This window comes from Acipenser ruthenus, chromosome 14 (assembly GCF_902713425.1).
Source record: "Acipenser ruthenus chromosome 14, fAciRut3.2 maternal haplotype, whole genome shotgun sequence".
NCBI classification, from domain to species: domain Eukaryota; kingdom Metazoa; phylum Chordata; class Actinopteri; order Acipenseriformes; family Acipenseridae; genus Acipenser; species Acipenser ruthenus.
In genome coordinates, this window is record NC_081202.1 from 15,137,472 (window position 1) to 15,148,328 (window position 10,857).

The 10,857-nt window shown below is 35.3% G+C and overlaps 1 protein-coding gene across 1 annotated transcript; it reads right to left on the bottom strand.

The window, feature by feature from the left end:
- Positions 1-986: 986 nt before the first annotated feature.
- LOC117419436 (coatomer subunit gamma-2-like) lies at positions 987-10,412 on the bottom strand. The gene is made up of 24 exons (XM_034032176.3): positions 10,242-10,412; positions 9,453-9,505; positions 9,032-9,112; positions 8,846-8,917; positions 8,388-8,467; positions 7,949-8,024; positions 7,321-7,413; positions 7,074-7,160; positions 6,574-6,731; positions 6,321-6,454; positions 6,147-6,214; positions 5,658-5,846; positions 5,192-5,287; positions 4,814-5,057; positions 4,602-4,677; positions 4,329-4,432; positions 3,832-3,957; positions 3,642-3,710; positions 3,370-3,509; positions 2,960-3,131; positions 2,527-2,624; positions 2,273-2,411; positions 1,569-1,667; positions 987-1,336 (listed from the first exon to the last, which is right to left on the bottom strand). The coding sequence occupies exons 1-24, from the start codon at positions 10,276-10,278 to the stop codon at positions 1,206-1,208; spliced, it is 2,622 nt and encodes an 873-aa protein (XP_033888067.1). The 5' UTR covers positions 10,279-10,412; the 3' UTR covers positions 987-1,205.
- Between the last annotated feature and the right edge of the window lie 445 nt (positions 10,413-10,857).

Genomic DNA, 10,857 nt, shown 5'->3' on the forward strand with positions numbered 1-10,857 from the left:
TTTACTATCAATATTGGTGCCCATCACTACTTTTAAATTCAATAAAGCATTTAATACCTGAACTTCAAAATGATTAAATGATAGTTAAATTATACAAATACAGTATGTAGCAAACAATAAATGTAGAATTCAAGCATATCAGTAGTAATCCAAGAAACCACAAACATCAGCATTCTTTAAAACCTCCAGCACAAAGTCAGTGAAAACCAAGGTACGAGTGACTTGTATTGATACGTGAACTTCCAGGGGTAGTGGATTCCCTGTTTCATGAGTGTTGTATGTTCATACAATAATGCATTTTAATAAGTGTATACTAATACAACAGTATTTTTGTGGTGACATTATAAAGGAATGTACTGCCATTATTGTTAAACACAGCAACAAAACAAATTCAAAAGAAGCAATTATAATGAATCTTTATTTTATGCAAATAAACTAGTTTTTCAAAAATGGGATTTTCTGTTCATGATATCCAATAAATAATACTTATCAGTTGCAACACAACACTGAAGAGCCTGTAGCGATTGTGTCAAGGTTCATGTTATAAAGAAATGCAGTTTAAAACTTCCATAGCAAATTCCAAGTATGTGTATTGTTCATAATTAACACATTGCACAAGTTCTTCAGTGTGTGGCTACTTTTAACAGGGGGTTCTAACAATTATGTAAGGCTTCTTTTAATATTAAATGAGGCTCAAAAATGGCCCTTTGTGTTAAAAGAAAAGAAGAAAAAGATAATTAAGTTTTTTTTGGCTGATAAAGGCCTGTTTTATAAAGATTTTAGGTCCCTGGTCACAAATAGTGTGTGCAAGGCTCCTTGCAGTCTGCCAATCCAGATAGTGTATACATTTAAGATTTAGTCACCAAAAAAAAATAGATGTGAACTTTCTTTCTTAGCATACAGAATACACTTAATTAGTTCAGTTAAACCAGACGGCCTTAAAACCCTTTACCAGTCTGTGATTATAACAAAGTTTCAAAGCCAAGTTGAATTATTACTGTTTAATTGATCCAAAATAATGTAAATGAGAAAGTACATTTAGTTAAGCTGTCAACACGTTAAACATGCAAGGTCATTTCCTACAACACAGATACATACCTAACAAAGGGATTAATTGAACCCATTGTTTTATGCAAGGGCCACCGATTTTCTTATAAAAAATGTTTTGGTCTAAAACGTACATAGTAGCCTTTACCGAAACAGGTTTAGCCAACAGAAGCAAGAATGACATCTACTGCGGTCTCTTCTGTGCTCCGCACTGTCACCTGCATTGTGACTCCATCAGCTAGAGCAAGCCTGGAGCGCACCAACAGGTCATGGCCACCTCTAAAAACACCTGGAAAAGAACAGGTATACCAGAGGGTTCAGCACATATAATGTACATGGATAATTAAAAAATAAAAAAATTAAAAAAACCCACAAATTAAACAAAAACTCCTGTATTAACATAGGTTATATAGAACTACCTGTATTTATCATCCTCACTTATGTCTGTAACACATTCTGCTTCATACCAAATGTATGAATGCTGTTTTTGTGTTTTTAACACCACAATTATCTCAGCTTACCTGCGAGGAACAGCACATGTGAGTTTTTGTTCTCTGGGACCTTATCTGATCTTTCACATGGCTGCATTCCCAGGAAGCTAATAATGTTACCAACAGCCTCTGCAATAAAAAGTACAAGAATATGGTATTTAAAACTATACCATCAAAGGTGGCAGCATGCCATACATGAACACTTGAAAATTAAAATGCTATTTGTAATAATTTCAACAACAATGTTTTTCTGTTGTAAAGATGTAAGGTAATTAAATATATACAGTATTATTACCTTTGTAATATAAGTATGCAGTGGACCAGTTTTTTTCAAACAATTACTAGCACCAAGACCTTCTTTACATACAGTAAAAGTACATTTTCTCAGTCTAAATATTGAAGGATTATCTGTAGTTAAATCTAGACCCACACTATTGCATTATGCTCATTCTGAATTTCTTGTAAGTAATTCTGTAGGTGCCATACAAATATCTGCTAGTTTATAGTGCAATTGACTTTGCATTTGCAAACCTAGCAGTGATTAGCATGATTGTAGTTCCACATCTGATGGATATAGATTAAACAAATGCATATTAAGAAAAGTCTTTCTGCAGTCTTCCACAAACAACTAATTCTATATGACCATTTACAATTTAAGACTGGATGTATAGTAAACCAATTATGTGCTAAAACAGTAACTGTAAATGCCAGTTTTGCAAGAGGAATGTTAGTACCTTCAAGAGTTTTTACAGAAGCAAGAGCAAATGTTTCTTCTTTTTCAAATTCATCTCCCACTTCTTCCCATGCAGCTCCAAAGTTCGGTTTTAAGACCCTCTGTATGTGGTCAGCCACAGTTACCTCTAGATCTTCCAACTAGAAAAGGACAACAGGGACTTTTAATAACAGCATCTGAAATTTTTATGACATTTGGTCTTTCATAAGTCATGGCCAATACCTAGCTATCTATATACACACACACACTACCTACCACATATTCATCGTCATAACCGTCTTCATCTGGCTCCCCTGTGTTTGGGTCACAGTCCCGTACTAAATACTTCATTGTGCAGCTGAACGTACAAGAAACTAGAAAACAAAAGAATACACCTTTAAGGCATTTCCTAACTAGCAATGTGTTGGTAAACACTAACCATATCACTGATCATCTAACAAAACACGGTATTGTTTAAATACTTTCGTCTTTGGAACACGATACTTGAAGAAGGTTTACTATGGAAGTGCTGAAAGGTCCCAAAATCAGACATCTACATTTCACATTATTCAGTCACTTGTACACAGTCCACAAATGTGTTGCAAATACTAAGGGGGATAGCAAATAATATTCATTTAAAAATGTATCTCACTATGCATTTGATCAACCACCAAATGAATTAATGATCCTAAAAATGTCCCACATGTACCTGCAGTGGGATCATCATCAGGCAGTCTGACAAGAGTGTAACATGACCCAGGCTGGCTATATGGTAAATCAAGTGCCGGCACATAATGGACCACTTCATAAGCTTCAGAAGGTTCCATCTGCACCATAACTTTCTGTAGAAGCTGATCATTCAAGGTATTTGTACAGTCAAACTGAAAGATTAAAACAAAAAAATGAAAGTATTAGATAAGGACAGACAGAACAAGCATCTCCATGCTTCCCCAAATTCTGATACTATCAATAACTTGTGCTTTGCAAGTGTGACACGCTTGGCAGGTCCCTTTATATATCCTCAGATTCTTACACTCTAAATTAAAAAGGTAGATTGTTGTAACCAAGTTTAATAAAAAACTGAATAGGAAATAACTAAATAAAAGACAGCAGTCATACCTGAAATACCATGTGATTTGTGAAAGTGTGTTTTATGCAGCGAACCACATACTCCGTCTCCGCCTCTGTGAGCTGAACTGGATCAGAAGATTTGAACAGAGGACCCAGGGCCTTAAATTCAGGTATGGCTGCCAGTTGTTCTGGAAAAGAACTGTAGACTCAAGATCCTATTTTTCTACAGGGTTGCGTACCCCCAAACATATCTCGTATCTTCTTAAAAAAGGCTATTGTTATAATTAACATTTCTTTTTCTGAATTTTTTCAGAACTTACCTTGATATATGTCTTGGCGAGATGGACCCACTTTCTCTGGCATTTTACTGGTAACCACTGTGGCAATTTCTAAATAGCAGAGAAGATTAAGATTTTTGTAAACAAGACTATGTTCTGTTTTTATACTGGCAAAACCATTTTGTTGCAGTAATGACAATGTAATATGTATCTAAAAAAGATCTTATCTTACCTGTTTTCTGTTCATTAATTGGTGCAGAAGCCAGAGGAACAGTTTTCATATCAAATGGCTTTTCTGTGGGCTCAAGAGTATATTGATGTAGAGATTTTTCCAAGCCAGGGACAGATACAGACAAACCTGCAAAACAATTTATAAGATTATGTTTCTATTTCAAGTAGCATCCATTTTGGAAGGTAAATCGGTCCAAAAATACAATCCAGTACAATGAACACATTCCTTATGAAACTTGTGAAAAAAGGGTTAGAATGAAGGACTCATCATTATCTCATACACGTATGCAATTTCTTTGCTGTTCTGAATTTTATGGTAAATTAACTATTAACACCACTGTGGTGCATGCATTATTGTAGTAGAAAAACAGAACTTGCTAGCTAGTACACCTTCTATTAAAACTTAAAGGAGTAAGAGACCAAACTTTACAGAACAGCTGGTATCTAGCAAATGATTGCTTTTGTTTGAACTTTGAAAGAATAAGTCTTTCTTCTCACCATTGAAAATGTAGGCCGCATTCAGTGCTTTTTGTTTCTGCAAGAGAACATTCATATAGAATGTAGCTCTGTCACGTACTTCATCATCACTGTCCATCATACACCTGTAACAACAAAAATGTTACACCAAAAGGCTTAGCCAAGGACTTGAAAGTTTAAATAAATACAATCAATCAATCAATAAATAAATAAATAAATAAATAAATAAATAAAGAAAGAAAGAAAGAAAGAAAGAAAGCTGCATCTGCTGGAACACACATGCCCAATCCTCACCTCTGTAAAAGAACAAGCACACTGGGTAGAAGGTCATCATTCTGAGCTCCAAACTTAGCCAAAGCACTCACAGCAGCTAAGGGAAAAGATTTGGGGGTTATGAACTATATTGCAAATAAAGGCTAATGTTCATTGTTGCAATAGTCAAAAGCTTATAACTTGCTTTTTTTTTAATTTCCTACAAAGAAATACCAAACTGCAAGTTTCCCTACCTGCTCGTACAGCTTCGCTCTCCAGAACAACCCTGTTAAAAATGAAGCGGATGTATTTGGAAGGCGTGGGGGTCCTGGGTCCTTCCTTGCCCAGCATATGCAAGATCTTGGTGGCCAGAACAGTGTGCTCACAGTCTTCTATGAACTCGCACAGGTGAGCAAGGCCAGTTTCCTTACTCTCTGGGTTCTCCTCTATGATACTTATAATGCAGTCCACAATAGCACGCTTGTACTCAAATCCACCCTGCCAAGAAAAAAGTCACCATGATATTTATAAGCAATTCCCCAGTGATCTTTCAGAGACACTAGTTTTCTGATCTAAAAATAACTCAATATCATCCTTTGTTTTGTGGTCATGTAAATAAATATACAACTTACATCATCCCTCAGCATACTGGAGAGGAAGTTCATCATCACACTGTGCTTGCGGGGGTATTTCTGACAGAGTGCACTGATTGCCTGCACTACAACCACCTAAAACACAAGACTTCATTTAAAGCAGGATTAACTTGTTCTTTGCTTCTTTACTTAAATATATGTATTTGTTTACCATTATACCAAAATAAAAGTGAATACCTTCAGTAAAAAAAAAAAAGTCTTGATCATAAGTACTGACAACAATTCAGTGTAAGTTTATTAACTTTAGTATGACAGCCATTGGATTGATGACAGCACCTAGAAAATGTATCATACATAGTTGTACAAGCTTTTTGCACAAGAGTAGGGCATCAGTTTCAAATACTAAATACTTACAGACTATCTTCTTTTTACCAAAACAATACAGCAATACTAGATGCTTGATATTTTCACCCACTGTTAAAACATTTAACCAAAATCAATTTACCTTAAACTCATCCGATATTTCAGACACAAAGGATGAGATCTGTTTCATAAGCCTGTCCACACTGCTCTCGCTGCCTGTTTTCAGCAGGGTGGTGATTGCCAGGGTAGCAATGCTGCGGTTTGAGTCTGTAATTAGATTCTCCAAGTCCAAGTTACAGGCTGTTACTGCTGATGGATGTTTCATCGCCACCTAACCAAAAGACAGAAATAAATGTTATGCAAGTAAAAACCCTAATGGTTTGTGATGGTTTCAATGTTCCTAGAACAAGCACTGTGTTAGTGCACTTTGATTGTGCTATCCAATGGAAACACTGCTGCCCTTGACACAGTTGTCATAATTTTAACATCACCACATATGTTCACAAACAAGTCAGTTGCAAAAAAATACATTAATAAAGGGGTTGACAATTAAAACATCTGCATCCACACCAATATGTAAAACATTTTTTCCAGCACTTAAGAATGTAGCTTCCAATGTTTTGTTACTTACCTTATTAAGAGTCCTAACTGCTGCATATCTCAGCGCTGCTTTTGGAGAGCTACAGAACAGCTGGAGCACTGTTTAAAAAAAAAAAAAAAAATGGTTTAATATGGCTGGGTGATAAATTACTACAAATCACGAAATAAATATAGCTTATCTCTACATATCACATCTTAAATTCACCTGAGACAGCTGGTGCAAGCTCCCTTGCTGTGCAATTGGGAAGATGTACAATGGCAGAAGCTGCTTCGTATACCACCATCTCATGCTTATTCCGCAGGCAACTCTCAATGAAGTCAAACAAGGGATTGTCATGTCTGCAAACAATAACCAAATGGAAGTTAGCTGAAAAACAATTCTTAATTTCACTGGTCGACAAATTAAACACTGAAAGTCCATTTAGTGAAGAATTCACTGGACATAAAGCAGAGCCTACCCTCCATCTGTCTCCTCCAGCAGTCTGCTGGCAATACGAATCAGCATACAGTATGCAAACGGGGACTTCAGGCCAGACTTGGTAAATTTGTTCAACATTTTTGACACAGCCAGGCGGTCATTTTTTCTCAGGTGGTATAGAAGACCTAATGCATGGTACTGTGTGTGGAATACAAAATAAGTACAACAAAGTAGAGGTTTAAAACTACAAAATGAAAATGTTTCTGAATATATGAAATTTGTTTAATTAAGACAAACACACAATTATAAAATTAAATGGGGGTCAGTTTGTCATATTTGAAATGTGTGGCTTCACACTACCTTAAATATATACAGTTGGGTCATCTTAAAAAAAAAAAAAAAAGTATATTGAGCTTGTTTTTTTTTTCCCCCATGTGGATTCAAATGTAGGACCACAAACTATAAAGTGTTGACCTAAAGCAATTCCATCTTATCAGGGAAAGCTTTTTTGTGAAATTGAGCACCTCAGCACATGCTTACCTGCACCATCATGTTGTCACTAGAAGCAGCCTCCTGAGCTTCATTCACCCAACGTTTAACAACGTCATAACTCATCTTCACCATATGCTAAAAACAAAAAGGACATTAATTGAATCTCAAGACTTATTGCAAATGTTCACAAACATTAAGAAATTACAGACTGGTGGTGCTTTACAGACATCATGCAAAAGTATTCAAGTAACAACTGAATGTGACAACAAACATGAAGCTCAGTTTATTAACTTACCAATGAGGAAACCAGCGCAGAGCTCGACACACTGGGCACTTTATCCACAATGGCCTGTTTCATGTATCTCTCGATTGCTTGCAACATGGTGGTCTGTGTGACATAAAACACATACATTATATAGACAAACACACACACACAGATTATCATACCATCCAGCCATGCTGTAAATACAAAACCAGAGCAATTGGTATTATGAAAATATTATGTAACTGGATAAGTGGTTTTCTAGATACAAGTAAAAATGTATTGTGACACATGTACTGTATGCAAAAAAAAGAATGTTATTTTTTTCACAATTGGTTAAGTAATTTCCTATGTAAAATCCCTATATAGCCAGGGAACAACAAGAGGGTCATATCCATGTAAATGCTGTTATAAGTTTGATACCGTGATCATGCTTTGCAGGTTGCTTTCTGTGGGTTGAGGAGGGGAAGGGGCTGACTGAACCAGGACCAGGCAGTGCTTGGTTGCAGCAGACCCTTCAGTTTAGTATTCTTACTAGGCCATGAGATTTGGAGAGACTTGTGACTGTGATGCATAATGAAACAAGGTTTTTTTTAGTACTTGCATCTTGTAATTGAAAAACTACAACTACAAGTACTTAATAAAATCAAAAGGCACTCACATCAGTAATACGGCAAAGAGCTCGGATCGCAGGGCCCCTGTAGACATCTTCCTTTCCTGTCATATCCTTGGTCAAACTACAACGAAGCAGAAGAAAATCTGCATCATCATACAATCATTTTTAGATGGCCAAAAAATAAAATTGTACCGTCTATTAACTAATTTGTTTATATAATAACCATGTATAGAAGAAAAATATACGAATGAACTAAAAAAAAAAAAAAAAAAAAAATCAGCAGCAATGAATACAATAAGCTCAGCACTCTCGTGTTGTCCAAGTAGTTTTATGTATGACAAATTTAGAGAACGTACCATCCAGGTCAAAACATTCTGGGAATGGGAAATTTTAATGCAGATGAAGATAAATTCAAAATCTGACACACTTATTTACTCTATGCGAGTGTAAATAAATGTACCCAATAAACATGAAACATCCTTACCTGCTTGTGACAATGATCACATCCTCCGAGATGTTTGCCATCTCTTTTATAGTCAGGTAGCACATTCTTCTCAGTGTTTGCTGTAAAATAAAAGTTCATATATAATATAATATAATATAATATAATATAATATAATATAATCAGGAGATGACTGGCAAAAACTGTAAATAAAGATATTTGTGTCTGAAGAATCAATACCTTCACAAAACTAAAGGCTACATATTCCGTTAAGCACTAAAGCCAAAAAGCATGGTAAAAAGCTTGTGTTCAAGACAGGTTATCTACAAAAATAATTATAAATTATTGGTATTTAAAAAATGCAGATGCCAAGCAATGCATCAAATATGATATCAAATATTTTAATTATAATAGTTTTCGTTGTAGAAACTTTACCTAACAATGTTATTTGTCAGTCAGCTGTACAAAATATGCATTATAGAAAACAAAATGGTACTTACATCATTTGACTGAAACAGCCTGGTCATGGCAAAAAATGCTTCTGTAGCTTCTGTTGTTCCAAAATGCTCACCCTATAAAACATAGTTCAATATTTAAAATAAAAATATATATATTTCAAGTTTTACAGTTGGTTTATTTATATATTTATTTTTATTACAGATTTACCAAAAACATCCTTTTCTTACCTGGTTCAGGAGATAAATAATCTTTGTGAGGATATGAAGACATCTTCTGGGGTTTATTGGAGTTTCATTAAAAATACGAGCCTGCAAACAATCCACACAGAAACAGATTAGGAAATAAAAAGGAAAACAACACATTATTAAAATTGACTAATAAGGTTTTCTAAACCAGGCTGAATATAAAACATAGTTTTAATATACACACGACTGACCCCTGGAAATATCACAACCGTTTGTACCCAAGGTGATTTTGCTATAGTTAAAACATATCTAGTGTTTCTTAGATTTTTCCTTTGCATAAACATAGTAGTAGTAATAATACATAATACGACTACTACTACTACGAATAATAATAATAATCATAATCAATCATACATGTATGTACAGTATTAAAAACAATTTCATTGAAACTGTACTGGCATACCTCTTGAAGAACAGCACTTTTCTCCAGATGTTGAAAAGGATTAGAGCCACTTCCTAGACAAATAAAAATAAAGATTAGAAAGGGCTTTATAACTACATAACAGAAACATAAAATACTGTCTACTTGCACTGTTTAGGGTCATAAGTGACATACAAAAAAGAAAGACACTCGAACCTGATACCATAAAAAATAAAATTGGATACTTTAAAAATACTTTTGGTATATCCTGGTACACCGTCAGGTGTACCAACATAGGGCAACTGATGATTCAGATCTGAATGGGGTACTGTCGTTGTGTGTCACAGCTGGCAGTTGAGTTGTAGACTGGGCATATGTTTAACTTGTATGTACTGCGCTATAGTTTTGTTTTTATTTTACTTCATCACTAATGTACAACTTAAAGCAAGCTGCAATAGTTACGTTTGAAATTAACTACATTAACCAGTCATGTATTGTTTAGCTACAAGTACCGGTAAAATAGTACATTCATGACATTAACATATCTGTATTATTAAAGTGACTAATCAAGATTTTGCGGTAACATAATTAACATTAGCCCGAAATGTTCACTTTTTTATTTTACGACTTCTCAAAGGGTCAAATATCGCGTCAGAATCAGGCCCCAAATACTGCTCCAATCCCAGAAGAAAAAGTAAGAAAATATCGAGGCTCGTACGGCCTGCATACGGTAAGGTACACATTCGCTTGGACATCCTTCTGACTGAAAATGTAAAGTGTTAAAAAGGTTACACTTAGTTTGTAAATAAAAAAAATAATGCAATTAATTACCAGACTCCTCGTCCTTTTTGTCGAATTTCTTAATCATGTCTTCTTTGTAACAGTAATGTTGACTATTGACTCTGTACTGCCAGGATCACAGCTTCCACATCACACTGAGGTTGCTGTCAGTCAAACCCACTCCCCGCCTTTCCACGTCAACGACACTGCTACGTGGCCACGTAGCACAGCAGAGCAATTTAGGGAGTGGAATAAGCTTGGCATATCAGGAAGTGTACTCTTGACCTGGAGATAGAGTTACGTTGGCGATTTCTATCTAAGATCTACTAAATGAAAACTGCATCGTGAATTATAAGTCAATAGAGTGATGTAGGTGGATATATTTACAGTCGACTATTATGTCTAGTCGACTGTGTGTGCTCCAGCTGCCTCTCGATTTTGATTGTCAAAGCAAATTCCATGTCAGTTTCTACAGGGCAGCACCCTTCGTTAGGTCAGTGGTGGCTAACACATGGATCTTGACCACATTTAGTGAATCTTGTGGCAAACGTAAACATGAAAACATGAACGTATACAGCAGCTAAAACTTATTGCATAGTATTAGTGAGTTTCCAGTTATGTTCAAGTGCAGGGCTTCAGAATTGTAATGGAGACTTTTTATTTTATT